Source organism: Typha angustifolia, chromosome 14 (genome assembly GCF_048772165.1).
Source record: "Typha angustifolia cultivar Huaian chromosome 14, ASM4877216v1, whole genome shotgun sequence".
Taxonomy (NCBI): Eukaryota; Viridiplantae; Streptophyta; class Magnoliopsida; order Poales; family Typhaceae; genus Typha; species Typha angustifolia.
This window is the reverse complement of record NC_133252.1, coordinates 9,478,057-9,502,895: the sequence shown is the minus strand read 5'-3', so window position 1 is coordinate 9,502,895 and position 24,839 is coordinate 9,478,057. Positions and strand designations below refer to the sequence as shown.

Here is a 24,839-nt window from a genome sequence, read left to right as displayed (position 1 = left end):
ACCGCAGATTACTCAAGCTCGAGAGAGAGTTTGGCATATGACTCACCATTGGAGACATTGAAAATAACTTCTTGTCATAGATTTTCAGCAACAATATTTCAGATGCCAAAATGAAAAAAAATGTTGTTATACAAATATTTTCAGAATCCTGGTATTTATTTTAGAGTTGGAAATGAAGAGTTTCATGAATTAGTGTCTATACTCATGGCAATACAAACAATGTTTGATTCTATTTCCTCTATGTCGTTAAAATACAGAAGCCACAATCAAGATGACATATTGAGTTATTGACAAATCTGCAGAAACCATGACTGTAACTTTATGGGAGGACAAATAATTCAGTTTTGTCTCCATCCTTCAATCTTCTATATAGGAGTTAGGAGGTTATATACATCATTTAATGAGGTAGGGAAAATGAACCGGATGTAAGTTCAAATATAATAAGAAAATTTGCATATGACACCCCGCCTTTTAATAAAATTATGATTTACACCCTATATTTTTACTATTTATAAATCAAATTTTATAATTTAGTGAATATATGTAAAAAAACACTCTACTGTTAGATATGTTAAATTAATTTCTAGATTAAGTTAACTATATTAAAAAGATTATAAAAATATCTCAATCAAAGTTATATTTATCTAATCTATACTAACCTAACTCAATCCAATTAAATCTAACTAAACTAAACCTAACATATATTAAGAGTATTTTTGTTATTTTATAAATAAAATATATCTTATTAAGGGAATATTTTGATGGTGTTAATTTAAATCTAACTCATAATATTTTTTCTGCACATATTTCTTAAATTATAGGGCTCGATTTATAAATAGTAAAAATATTGAATGAAAATCACATTTTCGTTAATAGAAAATATGTTATTTGCAAATTTTTCTAAATTCATTCATTCTACTAAATAAATAAAGAAAAAAAGAAGAAGATATATATTCAAATACTGATGCGATAACGTACAAAGTATTTTTCATGCATTTACATATAATAAATTATTGGGTTTTTTTACTTATGTACCATTCAAAAATCTCTTATTTTATTCTATGTCCCTCAAAAATTCATATTTACATGTATGACCCTAAAAAATATGCTATTTACATAGATTACACAATCAGCTAATTTGCTAATTATGTCTCAATAATTTAGTTAAGAAAAAGACAAAAACACCCTTAACTAAGATTTCTTTTTCTTTTAAAAAAAATTAGAATAAGAATAATTTTATATGTCTAAATTATTTAAACTTTAACGGTTAGTTAGACTCCAAAGATATCCATGAATAAAAATAAGAATTCTAAACGGTATAAATACATAATCCGTAGGATATATATATATAATATCAAATTTAGAGGGAACATACAAAAATAAATATGAGATTTTTGAAGGGTATGTATGTAAAATAATTTGGACCCAGCTGATACACAACTGCACCAGACCAAGATTTCACTGAAGGGAGATAGATAGGGTTTTGGACATCGTTCGTGCAGACACACATGAGACGTCGCACTCCATCCGAACCTCTGATCCACGGATTCACGGTGTATGAGTCGGCTGTATACCTCCCTCTTCGCCTAATTCAAATCCAAGGACCAAAAAGTTTTCCTTTCGTTTTTATTTTTCGCACTAAAATAAATAAGTGAGGAGAAATAATTCCCTCTCCCTCCTCGATTGCCCTAAAATCTCCCAGTAGATTCCCTTTCCGGTTATAAGTGCCAAAGGTTGCGGAAGGAAGCGTCAAACCCTAGCTGACTTCGTGATCGAAGACAACCCGAGTAGCCATGTTCGGTTTGATCAATCGTAGTTCTCTCTTTTGGTGTTTCTTTGTGGAATCGTGGATGAATTCTATTAACTTTGCCCTTTTTTTTTTGTCCTTCCTCCATGATTCTTAAGTGCTTCGCTTGTTTTTCTTCGATATAGGGTTTATCTACGCTCATATCCGTTTTCTTTTAATGTGAGTTGGGCTTGGATACTGGATCTTTGGGTTGCTGTTTGAGGTTTTGATGGCACTGGTATGATCTGGTGTTGCTTTTGTGATTGATCAGTAGAGGTTAGCAGTGTCGTCACTCCCCAGTATGCTTCTTCTCGTGATTTCATTAATCTTTTAATTTATCTATGAGAATTCAAGTTAGTTTTTGGTGTGTCTGGCTTTATTCAAAGTATATGTTTTCTTTTAATGAGGCTTCCTTGTTCTGGTTTTCTGTTTTTGGAGCATAGATTTAGCTGGCTATTAATGTTGTTATGCTCTCTGCTTTTCTGGTTCACCTTCAGTGCCAAAAGTGGAATTTTTGCTGCTGGTTACAATACCTTGATTTACATTTTTGGGTGTAAATGTAGAATTTAGTTTTAGACTATTAGATTATCAGTGCTACATTAGTATCTCATGCTATCTTCTAATAACTGGAGTTTGCAATGCAGCATTTGGGCAGTCTTCTAGTAGTCCTTTTGGAGCTACTTATGTTGAATGGGTCACATTTGAGGTGGGAAGTGGGCTAAGTTTAGTTTTTAGGATTTAGCGGACTATTAAAAAAAATTATATATACTATTTTAGTATATGGTATATATCATATATAATTATTTATTATTTTATATATATTAAAAATACTAAACTGTTTTGACATCTGCCTTCCGCCTAGGCGCTAGGCGGTGGGGTGACTGTCCGCCACCTGCGACCGTCTTTTATTACATTGCTATTTTAAAAAATAATCAAATAACGGTGTGTATCTTTGATATGTTATCTTAGATCTGCTTTTTGTGACAATGATTAATTGAAGGGATGGGTCTTTCATATGAGGAGCTGAGGCAAATATTCAATCAAATGATATTAGTGATGCCAAATGAATAATTTCCTCGGGGGATATATGTTGTAAGCATCTAAAAAGTTAAATTTTAATTGTATAAAAGAAGGCATATCTGATATAATTGTAACCATAGGTACAATTCTTATTTGAAATGCATACATTTGTCTCGTACACTTTGGGGATGGTGAGAAGAGATATATTTACATTTCAAAGGGGTTAAAATTTGGGATACACTTGTGGTCACTTTATATCTGAGAATAAAGATGAAGTAAAGTTGAAGGTAGTATTATTGAGCAAATAGCAGCTCTGAAATGCTTCTTTAGTGATAGACTTGACCTTTATGTAGAGACCTATACTCCAGTCAAATATTTCTTTTTTATTGCTCTTTACTTTTATATCATTCCAATGGATGGTTTTGCAGTCAAACAAGCATTCAGTTGGCCATTTGGTTCAAAGAAGGTACTTGACAGTTGACATGCTAAGCAAAATCAAAGTCCAAAATTTGGGCCTTTCTTTATCGTCTGTTCTAGTTTCTAGGTTTCTTTTGTTGGAAAAATATGAAAATGTCACTAAAATTAGCTGAAAGAATAACTAAGAAAACATAATTTCACATTATTCAGATCAAGTCTAGTGTTTGCATTTGTTTTGTTTTGTTTGTCTTGGTATGAAATTTACTAAATGAATATATGACATATAAAAAATCAGTGAAATATGGGATTAGGGCTGCTTATTTCACCAAATTTAGATGCCATGCGATCATTCAAGTTAAATTTTCTATTAGACATGAATTAACATTAATATCATGTTCATAAAATAGTGTAAACATTCTAATTCTTGGGGGATTTGAATGTAATCGTGTAACCTGTCAGGAACTTTATTAGTGCCCGAGCAATTTGGTTGTAAACTTTATTTTTACTCGATGTCTCATTTCTAGGTCCAATGTTTTTATGCGAGTGTTAAGCCCAAAGGAAGGAGGAAACAATAGGAACAGTGCATGGATTATTTCCTATTATCTTTTGACAGATGATCTAATATAGAACTTAGCGGAGAAGGTTTCTTGTAGTCAACCAAATTTATGGGCAGGTTAGGCTGTCGTGTAATTGATAAGCCATTATCATTCAACCCATTTTTATAGATTACTGAGTTTAGGGAGAAAGAAAAGTGGTTGCAGATAATGGACTGATTCCTTCGATAGTTGGATGTGCTTGTTGTCATTCTACTAACAGAACATCTTAGTCTCATCTGGAACACCTATCTTTCTGAGCAGTCATTACTCATTATGATGATTAAACTGGAGAAATTTTTGGATGTTTAAACTATAAAGCTAAATAAGCGGTTTTTCTAGCTTTACTGCACTATTAATCATGATAAGGTTTGGGGGCAGTTTTGAATGCTCCGTGATCATTTCACAAACTAGGAGTGCTTTGGTAATCATATATATAAACAGAGAAGTATCGCTGCCATTGTAAAGGAGAAACAAGTATTTCTAGGTTGCATTAACTATAATGTGTATAGTCAAGATGAATCTTGTTACATACTGTTATCTAGCATTGCCTTGATGCTCATGAATGATACAAGTATGTCATATCTAGAAGTAGTTTGCTTAACAGTTCACTGCTTTATTGACAGGTATTTGGTTATATTCCAATTTTGTGTTTTTGACTTATGCCAGATATTACAGTACATCACCTAGAATTTTTTTGCAGGATCATCTTTATTTGGCAAGAAGCCAGCCTTTGGAGGCTTTGGATCATCATCTAGCCAATCTAGTCTGTTTGGAAGCACATTTCAGCAAACACAACCAACATTTGGAAGCAATGTCTTTGGTTCCACAACACCTTTTGGTGCACCAAGTCAACCTGCATTTGGTTCTCCAAGTACCCCTGCTTTTGGTGCGACGAGTACCCCCAGCCTTTGGTGCGACGAGTACCCCAGCCTTCGGTGCTACAAGTACCCCAGCATTTAGGTCCACATCAACTTTGTTATTTGGTAATACTGGAACGGCATTTGGTGCTTCAAGTACTCCAGCATTTGGTTCAACAGTGACACCAGTCTTTGGTGGTTCAAGTACTTCTATTTTTGGATCTCCAAGCACTCCTGCATTTGGCACAATTACTACACCAGCATATGGAGCTTCAAGTGTTCCTGCATTTGGTGCATCAAGTAGTCCATCTTTCAGTTTTGGCTCCGCATTATCTTTTGGACAATCAAACCTGCTCAGAATCCTCCAAAGTTGTGCCAGCATGACCCAACTCAAAGAAATCCACGCCCAAGTCATCGTTCATGGCTACCAACACCACCATTCTCTCTCCTCCAAGCTCCTCTCTTTCTGCGCCACCTCCTCCTCCGGCGATCTCTCCCACGCCCTCCTTCTCTTCTCCCACGCCCTCCTCTCCCCTCTCGCCCATCACTACAACACCCTCATCCGTGCCTCCTCCCCTCTCAACTCCCTCTACTTCTACAATGCCATGATGTCTCGCTCTACTAGTGTCCGACCCGATGCCATCACTTTCTCCTCCGTCCTCAAAGCTTGCGAGCTCGCCAAGGTGAAGCCCAAGTGCAAGGAGGCTCATGGGACCATTCTGCGAATTGGGTTTTGTTCCAATGTTGTAGTCTGCACCAATTTGATCCGGTCTTATGTGGCAGTTGGCTACATGGACGATGCGAGGAGGGTGTTCGACGAAATGCCGTGGAGAGACTTAGTGTGCTGGAATGCGATGATATCTTGTTATTGCCGTGCGGGCTTGCATGATGAGGCATTGAATGTTTATAAGAAGATGAGGAAGGCAGATGTTGGTCTTGATGAATTCACTGCCGTAGGGCTGCTCTCGTCATGCGCTCATGTCGGGGCATTGGATTTTGGTGTCTGGGTTCATGGGTTTGCAGAGGAAAATGGATTCTTGGATAGAAATTTGTTTGTGGGCAATGCGCTTATAGATATGTATGCCAAATGTGGTAGCTTGGATGAGGCTCATCGGGTTTTTGATCGGATGCAGTGCCGTGATGTCTTCACTTGGAATTCGATGATCATTGGATTGGGAATTCATGGTCGTGGCAATGAAGCAATCACATTCTTCCAAAGGATGTTGATGGCTGGGGTCCGGCCAAACTCTGTTTCGTTCCTTGGATTACTAATGGGATGCAGCCACCAAGGCCTGGTTGATGATGGTCTCAAGTACTTTGAATTAATGAGCTACCAATTCAATGTCAAACCGGATGCTAAGCATTACGGTTGTATCGTGGACATATGTGGCCGTGCAGGCAAGCTAGAGAAGGCGCTCGAGTTTGCCAGGAGTTCACCTTGTAGTAATGATGATCCAGTCCTATGGCGCACATTGCTTAGTGCTAGCAAGATCCATAAAAATGTAGAGATGGGTGAGATTGCTTTCAGACATCTTGTCAATATGTCAGCTTATAATGCTGGAGATTGTGCTCTTCTAGCAGATATCTATGGCAACGCAGGGGATACTGATGGTGTCTCTAAGATGCGAAAAATGGTTAAGAATGAGGGAATTAAGACCACTCCTGGTTGGAGCTCAATTCAGATTCATGGTGAGGTGAGGAAATTTGTAGTTGGTGACTGTTCACATCATGACACCTCAAAAATTTATAAGAAGCTGAAGGAGATGATCAGCCGAGCAGCTTCAGTGGGTCATTTGGAAGAGAATTTAAAGTTATTGAGAAAAGAAAATGGACCTGCGCGATGGTTGGAGGATGTTTCAGAGAATGGGGGAGACTATCATAGTGAGTTATTAGCTATTGCTTATGGATTGGCTAATACTCCGGATGGAACAAATCTGCGGATTGTGAAGAATTTGAGGGTGTGTAAGGATTGCCATTTGCTGACAAAATTTTTGTCAAAAGCTTATGGTCGGGAAATCAATGTAAGGGATCGCGTACGCTTTCATCATTTCAAGGACGGGTCCTGTTCTTGTAAGGACTACTGGTGAAACTTCTAATGGTTGTCATTTTATAGTCTATAAATCCAAGCAGCAGTCAGAATTGACAAGTTGGAAGATGGAAACTGAGTGGTAGAAGGTGATCTGCTGCAATCTTTTCCATACCGAAGATGTCATGTAGCATTGCATTCTACATCTTAAGTCAGAGATAGGAGGTCATTTTCTCACTTAGTGTTTTCCTTCTACTTAAATATTGGCAATGCTATTTTAATTAAAGAGTTGGAGTAAAAAGGCCAGGACATCAAAGGGTTAGCCTTAGAAGTTCTTATGGAGAGAGTGAAATTATTCTAACTTAAGAGGAAGCATGTTTCTCCCATATAGTTAGTTTTTTTTTTTCCTGAAGGGTTTTTATACTTTGATTTCCATAATTACTATGCCCTTTTATTGGTATTTTGTAGGCAAAGTGAAAGATCTGTAGACTCTAGATACTCTAAGATACCCAAGTCCAAGTTACTTGATGCTAAGAGGATTACTCTGAGGTTGTCCATCTAAGAGGTTGAAGACGACCACACTTGTGGGAGTAAACTTGCCAGCAGATCTGAAATAGATAATCATGAAGGATGCATAAATTTCTAAGTAACTGTTAGACAATCAGCACACAAAACATTAAACTATTATTCCCATGATATTCATTAGCTTTATTTATAAAAATATGTGTAAAAGAATGCTCCATGATTATAACATATAAAGTATTTTTTATATACTATAACATATAAAGTATCTTTTATACATTTACATACAAAAAATTATTGGGTTTTATGCTTGCATACCCTTCAAAAATCTCTTATTATCTTGTATTCCCTGCAAAAATTCATGTTTACATGTATACCCCTCATGTAGTTTATATTGATAGCCTTGAAAAATCACGCGGCAGTAATAACAAGGTAAGTAGAGGTTTTAGTATTTTAGATGGGAAAGAGGGAAAACTCATACATGTTAAGTTATTAACTGAGTTCAGACTTCTTCTAAAATGTCTCTTTGCTAATTGACAATATGTTTTCTTTCTTTCCTACTGTAGTTCATTCTACTTCTCATTGTGAAATGTGGAACCTCAATTCATATTCTTTTACTTTATTTGTGTGGACTGTGGAGCTTATATATTATGGAGTATAATTTGTCTTGTTTGGATGCATTTTCAGACTTACGCCTTATTCCTTACATATTTATTATGATTTACCAATTCTGTTTTTGTAATTAATTTCCTGTTATTTGTATCGATGAGGCAGTATTGCTAGTCAATCCAATATGGTCATGCAACCAGCTCCTATTACAAATCCTTTTGGTACACTTTCAGTGATGCCTCAGATGTCTATTGGCCATGTTGGATCTGCCCCTTCATTTCATTATGGTATTTCAAGCATGCAAGTAGGACCTATTTGAGTGTAGGGGTGTAGCTATCACATTACTTACTTTTGCATTAGTATGTCCTTTAGCTGCTAAAGTTAGAAAGTGTATTTGACAAATGGAATGATTTGCTTTTGGACAGGTTGCTGAAAATCTGTTTCCACTCAAAACACTCTCCACTTTGGTTCCAAGACACCTCTCTCAGAGAAGGATAAGATTGCTGCCAAGGAAATATCATCCCAAAACTGATGGTCCAAAGGTGAGAATTTCTTAACACCAGACTACCCATTTGGAATGTGGCAAGATCTGTTAGATTTTGTTTTCTCTATAGTCTTTTCTGGAAACCTTTATCGCAAAGCCTAACACTTCATCTTCACAGGTTCCCTTATTTGCTGATGAAGAAGAAGCTCCTTTAATATTAAAACCAGATGCTTTTTTCGTCCCTAGGGAGAACACCAGAGCACTGATTATTCGTCCAATTGAGCATTGGCCTTCACGAAGCACTGCAGATAAGCAACTTATTTTAAAGAATGGAATTGGTCCAAGTAAGCAAAATGGTATGCCCTAAATTTATTGCACTTTGACAATCTTATACACGCATCGACAACTACTCGATTTTAGCATATCATGTTACTTTAAGCTTGTAAATTTACATGAATTATTAACTAAGAGCGGATGATTAGAACTTTAAACGAGAGCTGCACTGGTTGTCTATATGGTAGTAATTAACACTCCAATTTTGCAAATTTTGTGGTGATATTTATGGATGGTGACAAGTTAGAATGATTTCTTTATTTTAAATGGGAAGTGCAGGTCACTGAACTATGAAAATATGTGCATCAGAAGAGATGGTAGCTAGACATAAATAAGGCAGATGGGAGAGAGATTATTAAACAAGGGTGACTTACAAATGCTTTCTACAATAGTTTTCAAAATTTCATAGTTGGACCAAAAGTTAAGGATGGATACAACTAAAATGTTTTTTTCTCCTTAGAGCAGGACTTCAGGTTCAACAATAAAGGAAAAAATAGTGGTGCCAAGCTCCTCAGGATGCATAATTTTGTAGTTGATGTCGTCTGATTATTTGTTAATATCCTAATAGAAATGCGAGTATAAATTCTTAGAAATAAATGAAATAGTTTGTATTATAGAGTATGATAAGATGTGAGTGTATTTGCATGCATGCCTATTAACCAGTGCATGTCTTCTGTGTGCCAGCTAGTAGTGTGTACATGCAAGCACTAGCGCGCATACTTTTACTAATTTTTTTTTTCATACTATATTTTATGTTCTCACCCTTCTTTTCCATATCTAAACTTGTTTAACCTTTAGCCCTGACTATTTATGATGTAGGGATGTTTGCTTCAGACTGTTTCTACTATACAGACAATGTCCTTCACTATTTTGTGGGTCACTATGACTATTTGACATTGACCTGAGTCTTCTGGGCGCTTTCTCCCGCTTGTCTTGGAGTATCCTTCTACTTGGTAGTGGTGCTGCCATATGATCTTTGTCTATCTTGTTTGAATGTTTCTAAAGAATATTGCTTCATCTTATTCTCGGTGATGATCTCATTTTGCAATAGATCCAATCTAGATGGTTAGTCATTCATTTTTATGAAAACCCCTGTCATCAATATATCCATTTGCAAACATGTTTTTAACTTTCCAGGCAATGAAAATTAAATATTTTAAGCGCACATAAGGAAGACTTGTTTTCGTGGGAATTATCATAAATTCTAAAGCTTTTGATGGTTAACTTTCATACATCGACAAATTTAAGGACAGGAAAAATAATATCTTGATATAGCCTACATTATGAATGTACATTAGACCTGTTAAAAGTGTTATCTAGCTTGCAAGTACCTTCATATTTTGACTTTTGAGGGAGAGGTTGTTGTAGCTTCCGCCAGGGATTTCATTGTTGTTGCCATGGGGTGTTCCAGTGGCTTGCTGATACAAGACGTGTCGCTCAGCATAGTTTGTGCCGTTTGGTGCAAAATTCATGCTGTCTGTTTGCTTCAGCTGGTGGAGGGAGTGAAGAGGTGGAGGCAGACATGAAGGGAGGTGCAAAAGATTTATGGCAGTGAAGATTGGAAGGTTGAAGAGGTCGCTAAAGGACTTAAAAGGAATGACCAGCCAGGCTAAAGATTCATCGCCATAGGAGTTGGAAGAATGGAATAATTGGTTCTCAGGTCGGATTCATTTTTGAACTAGCCCAAACCTAACCAAAACTTTATAGCGTAACTTTAAAGAGCTCAGGTTAGATTCGGCTCTGATCTGATCCGAACCCGACTCCAGACCCTATTATCTTAAGTTAATGGGGTTTTGAGCCTGGTTTGAACTGGGATCAGACCCGAATCTAGCCCAAAAATAGCTCATCTTCTACGTCCTTCCCTCTCGTGATCAACCCCTAGCCTCCTCTTTACTTCGACCTCTAATTCCATCAGCTTCTTTCACTCTTTATGTTCATGGATTATACTATTTAAAAATAAATCCTTTTAATCTATGGATATGGCCACGATATGGTAGGATACAACAGGGGTTTCCAATCTTATTGATAATATGGGTTGGGCATTGAGTCAGTTTAAGTGTTGGATGGTTTCTGTAGACTTTTTTCTTTTTCTTTTTCCTCGATCCCCTGAAAACTGAAGTGAGAAAATTCCCCATACTGAGTTGCTACTAAATTTTGCTATCCCATTAGAATGTCATGAATGTGCAGCATCAATTCTCATTTTCTTGAGGAGGAAAAACTTCTACACTTTGCCTAGGAGCAGTAGCTCAAGATGTAGATGTGATAACAGGGAGGATAATATACTTTCAGAATATCTTGAGAAACTGTTAAAGCTCATGACCACCCATTAACTACAACAAAAGAGTGATGTAATTATCCATCACATACTCATTCCACATTGATATAACATCATCTCTTAATGAGACGAGCAAGACAACAATAGTATAATATAACCATGCAGACTAGTAATACATACCAAGTTTGCCTTCATGTTTCTGAAAGGAAAGTAACATAATAAAGACATGGCAATAATGGAGTTCATTTACAGGAGGAAAAGAGCAGCTACATCGACCAGACTGGTTGGATCACCGAATGCTAGCCTGCCAATAGCAAAGGCTGCACGGGCTACTTTAAATCCTGTACGTTTGAACTGCGCAGAAAATGATGTGAAAAATGAAGAACTTATTGTGAAAAGAAGATGAGAGGATATATAGCTACTACAAGGTATATATGTGCAGTGTTCTTCAATCAAGCAACAAACTGAAATAAAAACTACCAAAAGGAACAAGGAGGGAGTCGCCATGCCATTTGTTATCAAAAGCTTATAAAAGATGAGGTCGACTAGGAAACTAACTTTCTTCTAAGCTCAGAAGATCATTCTTTGTTGATGAATTCTACAAATCTCAGCACTGTATCATGATTTATTTTTAGAATCTCTAGCTAAAAAATTATTTAATTTTATTTAATTCAGCATAATCTACGTATTATAAATATTATTATAGATTAATATCTCATATCAAAATTTGTTCTTTATATGTTATATTATAATCACATTATAATTCAGTAACTCTCAGAGAGGGCCAAATTGGTAATTTCCGCTTTTTTGGGATAAAGTGATGAGATATCCCTTTTTTTTTTTTCATCCTAGCCAAAAGTTAGGATAAAGATATCGAGATAAGCCCTCTTTATCTCTGTTTTTATTATAGCTCTTTATCACTTGTTTGACGAGGATTTAGGGATAAAAGAGGTTTATTCCGAATTATTAACCCCCTCAATACTCTTGCATGCTCACCTGAGTCGAACTCATATTGATGGTGTACCAAACCAACACGTTATTTGACACAGTATTTGGAGTTTTTGACCTAGCTAGACCTTTTTTTTTAAATTTTTTTTATCGAAATAAATTATCTCTCAAACATATTAGCAAATGGGGTCTAATTTACTATAGTCATAATAAAAACGCTAAATTAATCAGTATTTTTAAAAACGTTAATCAGTTCAATATTTTTACATTACATTTTTTTTTTCTTAACTACTGAAAGATTAAGTTAAAGAGAATTATATATATAAAATGCTAAACTAACCAGTATTTTACGCTGAACTAATTAGTGCTTTTACTTAGAGATAGAACGCTAATTAGTTCAGCGTTTTTATTAGGACTATAGTAAATTATAACTTATTTGTTAATAAATTTGAGGAGTAATCAATTTCGATAAAAATAAATTAAAATAGGGTTAGTTTGGTCAAAAACTCCAATATTTGTATCATGTTTTTGTAGACATATTTATTTAGATGAATTTACTTAAGCTAAGGAAGGAGGTAAAGATTTACAAGATGACTATTTGGAAAGAAGCAAGTAAAAATATACACCTGAATTGAGCTCGCCTTCTCTTCAGCATATGAAACAAGAACTGCCTCAAGTCTCTCACGCTGACAACTAACCAAAGGTTCGTACTCCAGGTGCAGACCTGCAGATAAGCAATTTTGCTTGCTGTATAGGTTATTGATTTGAAGGGCGAAAGAGAAAAAATAAACTTAAAATGAATGATTTATTAATTTGTTAGACATATTGCAGGACTAGTGGCACTTTAATCTTTGGTTTGGATGATGATGCCTTCTTTTGTTAAAAGAGTTGAACCATTGAACGAGATTTACTCGACAACTGCCCAGGTGGACAGGGTTTATTTTTGAAGACTTACACAGTCTTGTAAGAGCAGCATGTAGCCAAGCAAAAGCTCTTTAAAGGGTTCAACTTTTGACTCTGAAACATGGTGAAAGTTTTTCAGTAAAGTTATTTTTAATAAAGATTAGAAATGTTTGGTGAAAATAAATATTTATTGTTATTAATAATAATATGCAATAGATAAAAAGGCTGAAAGCACAACCCTTTTTTTTTTTTTTTTAAAGAATAGAAAGTGAAGTAGAAAGAGTTGAGTTGGTTTAAGAAGGTAAAAAAAAACTCATTTCTCTTTTTTACTTTCTTTTTCTAAATACCATAAAATATATTAGTATCACATACATCTGGTGAAGAATAAAAACATACATTGCATTGGCTGAACTATTTAGAATATTTATCCACTTCAGTGCTGGATGCAAATTGTTTCATTTTTTATTGTATAAAAGTTGAATTAGATGCTTTTGTTTTCAAAGGGTGTAATGTGATATATTAAATGGTGCTAATAGGATATTATTGCTCAAATGGCTCGTTGTATATGAGTATACTAAAAAAAAATGATCTTGAGTGATAGTGTATGAGGTGAAATTATATAACTTAGCTTAAAAGTTCTTCAAAATTAAAATCAAGTTTGATTGCGAAGGAATATTCTATTTGTGCTGCAGTAAAGCTCTATAACAGTTGCTACTTGTGTCATGAAGACAAGACAAAATTAACATAAATTTGCGAGGTTATTAACCAAAGATTCTTGTGGAAACCCACTCGCAGGTAAAGTTTCAAGAAATCAACGTACCTGCACATGAATTATCAAACTTATCCAGGTAAGGTTTAACCACAATATTGACTGAGTCACAAGGGCACTTCGCTTTGTTTAAGGCAGTGCCAATTTCATCCTTACTTGCGTTAAAAATTGCCATGGGGAGATTTTGCAAGATGTCCTTACACTTAGGTTCCAAGATCTGCAAACAAGAATAATTAGTCAGCTAAAGGAATTATCTATTTTGTATATATATATCCGCAATGTTATCTTTGGCATTACAATAACTACGATCGATCAGAGATATCTGATGAAACCCATATCTTTTAATGTTTTCTGTTCACCAAGAATGCTTCAACAAAAACCTTCTAGAGCACAAAATATTATCTTTGGCATTATCCCCATGACCTATAGGTGTAGCCAGATCTAGTCCAAGTTGGTTTGAAATTAAGTTACAACATTTCAGAGCCATTGATTGTCTGTTTGTTGCTAACTTGATAATTCTCTCTATTATAGTTCAATCTGTGTTTGGCCAAGTGTAGAGCTTATACTAGAGTGTCACTCTATCTCCCTTCTTTATACTTTTATATCTAAGTTGTAACAATTTACTCAAAGCTCAATTAATTATCAGTCTACGAACTCTCTTTACAAAAATCAGATAACGTAATGGCGTAGCAGCAAACTGTTCTAAGTTCTAACAGCCTATTAGTTTCTATCTGAAACCAGCCAACAGGTTGCAGGTGATCAGTGCACTGATAATTTTCACTATTTAAAAAAAAAATCTTCTTCAGTTTCCTTAACCGCATGATATCTGAATCTCTATTATGTTCCATTTCTTGATCCATCGATGAGTAGAACTTGTAAATTATACAGTAAATATGAAGTCAAATATCTACCTTTAGAGTCCATGAAGTTAAGCATCAGAGATGGCATTGGAGACATCTCCTAGGTGTTGGATATCTCTCAATTAAGTTCCATGCTGTGGTGGGCACAGGTTTGAACCATTTGGTCTTTCAAAAGGCATTATCTTTAGTTTAGTTCCAGATAAAGGAACTATTGAGGTCAATTCCATTGGACAAGTCCTACGGCAATTGCTATTCCATTGGACAAGTCCTAGCATTTCTATTGAGGTCAATGTACTCTTCTCTATTATTCGTCTGCATTTAATTTCTTTCAACCACTCAAATCTTGAAAACAGGCTCTTTTTAATATGGGCAGTTCCACTTCCACAATCATGGAAGAATGCCATGGGGTTTCGATTATAAGTTAGAAAAAAGAGGAAAGTACCGTGTTCCCAAACAAATAAATAAAGCCAAAAAACATATCATAAGTAAAAGGGAAAGGAGGAGAATTTCTCACTTGCAATATCTTGGTCTCTAGGTTGCTTCGTGTTTTATCCCTCACATTTGCGACATACATATCAGTCTCTTCATCGTATCTATTTGCAGGTAAAAGTGTTTCACTATCAGCATTATTCAATTTAGAAGATATCACAAAATTATTTTTGCTTTGGTCCTTGCTGAGGTAATGATCGACTTTCCTCATTGATCTCTAATGTACTCACAGGTATCTTTTTTGCCATCTTCAAAGAGATAAAGTACTAACTGGTCATCAAATCCAGATTAAATGCATCAACGTACTCTACAGAATTATGGGAGCAATCATTTGTAGCCTTGTAATTATTTCTAACCAAAAGAATGGTCAATGTGTGTGTGTGTGTGCTGATTCAAGTTTCCCTACTTCCACTATCTGGAAAGAACTATTTTTCATCACACAGACGGGTTGCCTCCGCAGAGAATTGACAACAAGATATAAGGAAGAGATATTGTTGAAGAGAATGCTGCTCGATTTACTTACTTAGCCAGTGTGCAGTTTAGAAGCGACTGAACACTACTGCTAAAGTCAGATGCAGAATTTGATGAAGATCGCTCGAGAGATGAATAATCCTAGAGAACACGTAAGGGACAACAAGCATGTTTGAGCTTTAGGAAATGAAAGCTTTTGAGGAGAATTATAGTACGTTCCAAGATTACCTGATTGGAAGCCAAAGAACCCAAAATTTCCTCCATAATTTCCTCACACATGGTAGTAGCTACCATCTCCTAGAATATTTAGAAAAGAAAAGAAAAGAAAAAAAAAATCTCAAAGTTGGCAAGCAAAACTATAAGTGATGTGACAATTACTGCTTCTGCGAGTAGATTATATATTTCTCCCAGTCATGGTAGAATACCTTGTAAGCTGGAAGGTTAAGGTTCCCGTTCTGTCTAATATCATCCCATAACCCTTTTGCACTAAAGGAGAAGGCAGAGGCAGGAACTGTATCTTGTCGAGAACCAGCATTGCCCGTAGAAAGCGATTTCCTCAGCTCTGTACACTGCAAGATATAACGAAACCTCCACTCAGTGAGAAATCATCAAATTCTTGTGACAAAACCTCAGCTTCTTTTCTCTCAATAAACACTATACTGTCTGCAGCCTACTTGGTGGATAGAATATACTCAGCAAAGAGTTATTGCCTCATATGACATTTGGCAGTGATTTTTTTAATCTGATTATATTTTGGTAATACTTGCTATAACTTAAAAAATCTAAATGCAAGTGTGATATATCCGCAATGTAATAGAGAGTGTATCTAGTGGTAGCTGTTAAAGTGCCTTTCTGTCCGTGATGGCATTACAACTATATTGTAAGAGAGTTCATGTCACCCTTTTCACGACATATCTTGTAGAAACTTTCTGTATGATTCATGCATAAAACATAACTATTCCTATAGCAGTCATATCGATTTTCTCTTTTAAGTGTTATAGCCCAGCAAGGTTATGTGGTTGAAGTGGAGAGAGAGAGAGAGAGAGAGAGAGAGAGAGAGAGAGAGAGAGAGAGAGAGAGAGAGGATATAGTGCTCATCTAATTATATGACAAAATTTTGCTTTCTAGCTCTATCCTAATTTCCAAACAATGGTTTCTTTCTTAATATCAGTACCCCAGGTAGAAGCGGACAGATGTAGCAAAAGGGGCATTTGGTATGCCAAAACTTCGTTATTTGGGAGCTTCAAAGACTGGAAAATTCCACTAGAACCAACTGGTCATTTTCTGTATTAGTTAAACAAGATAAACCCTTCGTAGCCTAATAGCAACAATCAGTTAAAATTTAGTACAAATAAATATCGAAACTAACTACATACCTTTTCCTTAAAAGCTTTCTCTTCACCTTTCCATGGTAAACCCACAACAGACACCTTCACATGAAAATAAATCACATGAAAATTTATTGGACTATGTTACACAACACACAAATGAAAGCTAGCACATTATATCTTCTTAAGTTTCATAATTACTTTGGGACTTTCAATTTTTTATGTCCCACCACATGTTTTAGGAGCGTAAAGCACCAGACTAGGAAGTGAACAACCCATATATATTATGCAATATAATAACCTTCCCCTCCCTCTCTGTTGGTCCATATGGCCAACATCTGGGACTGCACAAAACTGTGGACCTATATATATGGTGTATGCGCATATGAAAGACAAAACAAATGTTATCTGTTTATGTAGTAAAACCTCCTCAGTCTTCGTACATGTATCAACTCACCTGGAAGTAGTCACTTATTTTTGCATTCCCCTTCCTAGGTCGTACCAATTTCCATATCTGCTACGAGTGGTTGGTATGAACTATCTTCGGAATATAATAGGATGCAAACAGCTAGAAAGAAGAATAAAGAAGGATTACATTTTCAATGCTTTCCATCACGATGTTCTTCAGCTCATCAAAGGGAGTCTGAAACAGAAATAGAAATATACGCAGTTTGACATTCCTTAAGGTGAATGATGTATTCATTATTTTATGGTAGTAATGATATACAGGGTAATAGATATCTTATTCTGAATGAAGCAAACCTTGTTATTATAGTCACGAATGACAAAAATAACTCTTGTTTTGCAGGGATCAAGCTTAACTCTTTGCTGCCAAGAATTGCATCAAATGTAGTGAGGTTCAGGACCAACATCATGTAACCAAGAATTTAGTATGAAAAAATTGTAACTTTATTCAGGACCAACCTGGAGAATTAACGTAAGAAGGGGAATGTTTTTATCTTCTTGACGGCCAATATCATATACCCACCTACACAAAAACGATAGAACCACTACAGATTCCAGCAAACAAGAGTAATATAATCTCACTCAAAACCAAGAGGACCAACATCATGGACTTACATGTTTACCAATATAACATCTGAGACCGCCAAAGCAAAAAGAGCACTTTGCTTTTCAAATAGCGTGTCGTCCTGTAGAAGAAATACTTTTGATTGTTAGTTACTCAAAGAACTATAGTTGTGAAAAGAAATATCAACTATACTTGATCAATACCATGGAAAAAGCTATAATCTCCATGGTAGTTTCAAGAATATGAAAAGCAGTGGAGCATCTCATTATGTTACTTCTCGTCATAATTTGAATAATATTATTGCTATACTAAGTGTGGACGACAATGGAGAATTGTTGAACTGTTGGACTATACATGCAAAATCTGGTGACTGCATGTCATACGGAATACCAAGTAGTTTTATGCAAAGACTTTTTCTTTACTTAATATTATTTTAATAAAAATACATAGATTTTTGATAGAGGATTTAACATACTTAGAGTTTCTAGGTTTCTCTTCCCCCTCTTGGGAAAAAGAAAATGCTGCGTTCAGCACTTCTAGTTGAATGTTTTGCTGGATATAAAAGATGTTGAAAGTTTCTACGATTTCGTGACTTAAATCTCAACTAAAACTCGTAGGCTAGACAAAATAAAGATGTTGAATATTTAAGCGTTAATACAGATGGACGCCTAGTATTTGATTGATGCATAAGAAATACTTACTCATGAATTAAATTTATCTTAAACATATTTTTTAAATAAATGCTCACTTATATACATTTACATTAATCGAGGTAAATCGTGTGATAGTTTAAGAGAATGCAGAGGGGTTCGATAAGAGAATGCAAATAAAGATATAAGGAAGACAGTTACCAATTTATCCCTCTACACTATCCAAAATAATGAATTGCCCTTATAAAACAAAAAGTATAATATCTTACAGTAAAGCAATAAATAGTATTGTTATAAAATATAAATAAAAAGAATATGTTATAGAAAATAATATTCTCCTTACCAAAATAACCTTTTCGACATTTTTAAGCACAAAATATCAGATGTAATCATAATAAGAAAGCTTTCTTGGTACCTACCTCTAACAATTTTGAAGTTATCAAAGAAATGAGCACCCACAATTTATTGCTCTAATTTATCTCCTTGTAATGTTATTTATACTTGTAATGTTTGTCTCTAATCTTGTGTTGCTTTTCTTATTTTTGTTTCTTTATTTAGCTTAAAAGAAATCCACATCAACAGTTTCTTAGCCTACAACGAAACCTTCACTCATCTATGGAAGGAAGTCAAGGTCAAAATAAGCTACTTAAGCTTAAATACAGCTTTAGTTGTTCAGAAAAGAAGGCTTAAAATTCTTTTCTTTTCCATCAACATGACTAGCATGAAATCCACCATTTAATTCCTATTGGATAGCAAAAGTCACTGCAACACATAATGAGAAAACAAAACCAATTCTGAGAGCACTTGTTTAAAGATCAGAAAGACAAAAAGAGTGATGACTAAATATGATTAAACTGATTTTGATGAGAAGAACTCACCTCTCCTCTTTCTGTTCCACCTTCTACATCCATGATAATCATGCAAGGCCTGATGCACCTTGCTATCCAGATTCCTTTGGTAGTTTGTCCCCTTTTTATTTTGTGAAAATTATACCATAATGATCAGAAAAACAACTCAAAAAAATTCCAAGCAGGATATATACATATATATATATCTTCAGAGAAGGTCTGTAAATTAAAGAAAATGGAATTCCAGTTCCTTTATTGGGGAAGAAGATGTGGACATCTTTGAGCATGAGGTCTTAATTAATTTCTCCAATGAAGATATATGAAAAGAAAAATAGTGATGAGGAGATTACCTACGCTTGGCAGCATTCATCACCTCAAAGTTGGTCCCGAATAGAGAGTTCAACAAATAACTTTTCCCTGCTCCGAGGACATAGTAAAGCAAAATTTTCTTTTTAAAAAAAGGGAGTAATTTACTGTATAAATTCTTCGTGAGCACTGTCTGCCCATGATTTGTGTCAGTCGGCTTCTAGTTATACGATTTATATAGCAAGAAAGACTAATATTTTTTGTCTAACCTATAATAAAACTACAAGCTCATGATATGAGAGTTTAGGATTGCTGTGCCTTCAGACTCGGGCTTTCTTACCACTGCTTTGAGGTCCAATGATGGATACTACGGTGTAGGAAGCGTGAGGAGCAGTGAACTGTTGAGAAGCTTTAATGAAGTCGTCGACTGCCGTGGCATTGAAAACACCGGCGCCCGTGATCATTTGGACGGCACCACCCTGAGCTTCCATTCCTGCAACTCTATCTCTATATGTTCTGAAACTACCAACTTATGATTCTATACCCCTATTTAAGCAAGGAGCTTGGCTTCCACATTTGTCTATTGAAGAAGACCAGGTCCAAATTTTGGTCGCAGCTGTTCTTCTGTAGCTTGATTTTTATCATTGTTACATCTCAATGAATTGATAAAATAAAATTATATCTCTAGATATACTTAGGCTAAATTGGAATAATATTGAATGGTGCATGACAATCAACTTTTTATATTAATATATTGCAAAATATTTTTTCACGCTCTTCTCTTTTTAATTTTGTAAAATAAATCTATTTGCTATACTTTGTGTTTAGATTAGAGGTGTTAATTCACCGGTTACTTTGACACCCTGTTGGGATGGAAAGAATATGAAAGAAGAGAAGAGAAAGTAAGGAGAAAAAGTATATTTTTTTTCTTATTTGGATTGAATATTTAGGAGTAAAATTGACATAAAGATAGAGGAACAAAAAATAGTTTTTTTTTTTGTAACATTTTAAATATCTCTTATTCTATTATACAATTTACTTAATTCAATGGGATTCTTTTAACAAACTATAGCTTGTGGACATTATAACTTGTTTATACTACTTTTATTTAGTTTAAAAAGTTTTCTTATAAATGTTATAAGTTATGCTACTTTATTTTAATAATTAAATATTAGAAGAAGGGTATAAAGAGTAATATATTATTTTCTCTCTTTGTCTCCTCTCGTCTCATCTCTAATTCTCTCATTCTAAACAGAATGTAAAAGCTTAGACTATTATGTAATAATAATTTTTATATTTTAAATGCTAACAAGAGGAGATGAGACTCTCCTCAATTAAATATACATGTTAAAAGGGTCTTTTATATTATGATAAAGTACTAACAACTCCATTCTGTCTTTCCCAACTCGTGAAGGTACAATCTTTACTCTATGGGCCTCTAAGCATCATTAACTATTGGGTTTATAAAATAATATGAGTCGAGAATTATTACACACTATTCTAAAGATTTGTCAGACAGCTTAGGAATCTTTTGACAGCGATGAGGTAATACAAAACAACAATTAGAGTGTGTTAACATACGTTGTAATACAAAACAAAGACCGATAATATTGACTTTAAAAAATATGTATATATTTTAATTCTCTGTAGATAACCATCATCTTTGGATCAAAATAAAACCCATTTGAGTAACATTAATGCATATTAAGCTTATTTTATTTCGTTTTGACCTCGTTAAGATCAGTCAGTGACATTCATCCATGTTCTCTCTATTCTTTTTCCTTTTGTTTTTGAGTAAAGTTTGCAGACATATAATACTCATCTAGAACCATGGTTACAAATGAAGTCCAGAGATGGTTCAGCCGAATCTTGGGTTACAAGATGTTGGATGGCACGAACTGATAAAATTATGAACAAAAAGTTATTTATTTACTCAAAAATAAGAATGTTCTCATGGCGTCTAAGTTATGCATAAATAATTGACATTATTATGTTCAAGAAATGAATGTCAACTCTGCATGCAAGATTTTGTTGGCATAATAATGCTCAATTTTTGTATTCAACTAGTAACAGAGTTTATACACTAAGTTTCGTTATTATTATTATTAATACAAATTCGAATTGAGTCATAGAGTTGTTGCAACTACTAGTATAACAAACCTTCACCAAGTCTAGATAAGCAACCATATTCTAAAGCCATGAACTAAGACATTTGGCAAGTTGGGAATTGTATTCATATTTTGTCCAATTGGTTTAGGAGTTGTTGTGGATGATTATATTTGTGTCGTTCTCGTTAACTCTGTATTAGAAATTAATGGAACCATGTCAAGATAAGTTAGGATTAATTGCATTTGTGATGTCGAACTCCCAAATATGCCTATTATTTAGTGGTGTATATTAATTATTCTATCGAATAATTTTTAATATTTTTTTCCTCACATATATACCTTTAAAAAATTCCTTATTTGTTTGTATACCCTTAAAATAAATATTTTTTTTTGACTATTTTAAAGATGTATATCTTTGAGTTTATTGATGATCATTTACGTATATATTCCTCAAAACATAAGTATATATAAAGATGTATATCTTTGAGTTTTTGACTATTTTAAGTTTCGCCACTTTTTTTTTCACTTCTAGTTTATTTTAAAACTTAAATATAGACTATGCCTGTTTGAAAACTATCAACCTGATTAATAACTTACATTTAAAAGTCACTAACTCGGTCAATAACTGGTATAAAAATTTTAAATTTAAAAAAAAATTTGCATAAGTTTTCTATATAAATTTAATCTAGTCACCAACTTATAATTGGAAATCACTACTGGGTCAATGCTTTCTAAACACGGCTATCTCATATTTAAATTTTGAAACAAAATAGACACATAAAATAAATATTTAGGAGGGCTAGTTTAGTGTCAAAAACTAGAATTTCTGACATTAAGTTTTAGTCCAAATACACACATGTACAGTTGCAAAAGGTAACAAAACCAAGCCATGGTTGGAAAATAGTTGAAATCCTTTCAAAGCTCAAAAAATATTGAATTTGAATGGGAAAAACTTCTGCACTTTGCCTAGGACCAGAATAGTGAAGTCCTAATGTTAAATGATTAGCAGCAATAGCTCAAGATGTAGAGGCGATCACAAGGAGGATAAGAGACTTTCAGAATATCTTGAGAAAATGTTAAAGCTCAAGACCAGACCCATTCTTCTTTAGAAGATCTTTTGAAACCGTTTGGTTTCCTTGCATCTAGTTTATAAATGTAGGTACTAGAGACTTGAGTACAAAAGAGCTAAAACTCAGTCAGTCTGCTAGCATGAGTAAGTAATAATCTCAAATGCATGTGGAGTACTAGTACAGATAAATAAATAGAGTAGTAGACAATAGAGCATATATACAAATTTATTATTTTATTACGAATCAGATTTGGAACGATCTGAACGTAAAAAATAATGAAAATTTAGATGGTTATAGCATCATGAGATTGGTTTCTAATAGCTCTAGTTTTATGTCAACTGGATGTCTGGATGAAAAGATATAATTAAAACAGTCAATCAAGATCAGAATGTGGGAGAACCGTAAATATTAGATGTTGTAACGGTCGTCGGAGGGTGGCGGACAACCAAAGGTGATAGTAGACAGCCGTATAGTAGGGTGGCTATTGAAGAAATATGGTGGCTAAGATTTGGATGCTTGAAATGGTTCTACGATTACGATATACTCTTATGAAAATAAAGACGATCTAATGGCTATGATAAAAATAGTAAATGCGATCGTAATAAAATAACTAAACTTAATTAATTTTCAATGCTTAGATTAATAAACTAAGAAGCCCAACTCCTCTATATATAGAGGGTATGTTCAATGAGTCATACTCGGACTTAGTTATAAAAGCTTATACAAATTGAACTAGTTTTTACCTTAGAGATTTACATGACTTACTTAAACTTACTTTAGTGGCTTACATAACTTAATTGAATTTACTTTAATAGCCTATATGACTTAAGTAGACTTACCTTAAGCGCTAACATTACATAAGTATAAATCAATTAAAAAATAAATAGATTCGATTCATAATACAATCAAATATGACCCGGTTGGTATCATATTTCAACAAATCTAAGTAGTAAATTATGAGCAACTTTATGTTCCAATATTATCTTTTAACTGTAGCATTACCTCTAAAATTCAAAGCTTTAGAAATATTCATATATGATAAGCTCTCCCTCCTTAAACATTTACAGTGATCCTAAGAAACTGTTAGAATGCGATATTAAGCTTATCTGTGTTTCTTAAGCATTTAACAACAACTATAATTTACCATGATATTATTTTTTTACACGCTATTGTGAAATGTTTTCTTATAGAACATTTCATTTGGTTAAAATTCTAGTACATTCAACGTTACTATAAATATAATTTTTCTATATTTTGTAGAATTAAATAAGAGCCGGTGACTTTATATTTTGGGAGTGAAGAAATTATTTATTGAAATTTGTAGTTATTTGTGAAGTTACGTCGGAGTAATTTTGATCTATAAAATATTACCATATTACCAATCCTTTGTCAAGTTATAACTTTCTACTTTATCCTTACTATTATTTATTATCTTGGAAAACTAAATTGACTCCCATTAATTGGGTATACGTTGGTGTTAGAATTGGTACTGGGTAGAGAATTGGCTTATAAAATAGTTCGTTTGTGATAAAACGAGATATAAATCATTTAGCTTAATTTATATGAATAAATTAAGAATAAGAATAAGAATTAGAAAGAGAATATTTAAGCCGGTCTTCGTTAGGTCCGCTACGAACTCCGGCTCATTCATTAATATGAAAATATTTTCATTAGAAGGTGAGTATAAAGCCCAGCAAATTTTTACTTCTACAATCTAAAAATAGTACGATAAATGATGCAATAATAAGTAAATATAAATATATGCATCATGATCAAATCAATAACCTATAATGTAATCAATCTAGACTATCAAGTCCTCAAACTCAAGCTCACACTGAGCTCCTCCCATAGGTCTATCAACACCACACCATATAATATGTATCATCTCAGACTATCAAATCTGAGATGAAAAATTATATTTAGAATTTTTCAGATTCAAGACTCTATCTACGGTGGTGGAATGAAGAATTTCTAGTTTAAATACGAAATTCGTTGTTTATGTATAAAATTCTATCTATAATTTATAGATTTTTAAGTAGATACTATAATTTATTTGTAACATAAATTAAATTCTCTTTATGAAACATTGATTAAATTTTTTATTATTTAAACTATATCTAATTAGTTTTTTACT

General features: G+C 34.0%; 2 protein-coding genes across 13 annotated transcripts; one reads left to right on the top strand and one right to left on the bottom strand.

Moving 5' to 3' along the window:
• The first annotated feature begins 1,551 nt into the window (after positions 1-1,551).
• Positions 1,552-9,854, top strand: LOC140775478 (pentatricopeptide repeat-containing protein At3g56550). 12 transcript variants are annotated; one of them, XM_073118804.1, is made up of 6 exons: positions 1,552-1,795; positions 1,933-3,272; positions 4,520-6,927; positions 8,259-8,375; positions 8,496-8,673; positions 9,470-9,853. In XM_073118804.1, the coding sequence occupies exons 2-3, from the start codon at positions 3,219-3,221 to the stop codon at positions 6,761-6,763; spliced, it is 2,298 nt and encodes a 765-aa protein (XP_072974905.1). In that variant the 5' UTR covers positions 1,552-1,795; positions 1,933-3,218; the 3' UTR covers positions 6,764-6,927; positions 8,259-8,375; positions 8,496-8,673; positions 9,470-9,853. The 12 variants fall into 12 exon arrangements, with proteins under 12 accessions (XP_072974905.1, XP_072974906.1, XP_072974904.1 ...); XM_073118805.1 differs by having other exon boundaries at positions 1,552-1,800; XM_073118803.1 differs by having other exon boundaries at positions 1,552-1,812.
• A 1,140-nt stretch (positions 9,855-10,994) lies between these two features.
• LOC140775480 (protein ROOT HAIR DEFECTIVE 3-like) lies at positions 10,995-20,018 on the bottom strand. The gene is made up of 16 exons (XM_073118815.1): positions 19,868-20,018; positions 19,572-19,638; positions 19,252-19,342; positions 17,774-17,844; positions 17,618-17,681; positions 17,456-17,521; positions 17,289-17,336; positions 17,151-17,207; positions 16,742-16,795; positions 15,791-15,934; positions 15,594-15,662; positions 15,418-15,506; positions 14,920-14,998; positions 13,597-13,762; positions 12,500-12,597; positions 10,995-11,279 (listed from the first exon to the last, which is right to left on the bottom strand). The coding sequence occupies exons 1-16, from the start codon at positions 20,016-20,018 to the stop codon at positions 11,172-11,174; spliced, it is 1,422 nt and encodes a 473-aa protein (XP_072974916.1). The 3' UTR covers positions 10,995-11,171.
• Positions 20,019-24,839: the final 4,821 nt, after the last annotated feature.

Excerpts from the sequence above, each read along its gene's own strand:
- LOC140775478 (XM_073118802.1), top strand. The coding sequence starts at position 3,219 with ATGGATGGTTTTGCAGTCAAACAAGCATTCAGTTGGCCATTTGGTTCA. Across the intron at positions 3,273-4,519 it reads GGCCATTTGGTTCAAAGAAG|GATCATCTTTATTTGGCAAG; the intron begins GTACTTGACAGT and ends ATTTTTTTGCAG.
- LOC140775480 (XM_073118815.1), bottom strand. The coding sequence starts at position 20,018 with ATGGAAGCTCAGGGTGGTGCCGTCCAAATGATCACGGGCGCCGGTGTT. Across the intron at positions 17,337-17,455 it reads TTCGTGACTATAATAACAAG|ACTCCCTTTGATGAGCTGAA; the intron begins GTTTGCTTCATT and ends TTTCTGTTTCAG. Across the intron at positions 11,280-12,499 it reads AGAAGGCGAGCTCAATTCAG|TTCAAACGTACAGGATTTAA; the intron begins GTGTATATTTTT and ends TTTTCTGCGCAG.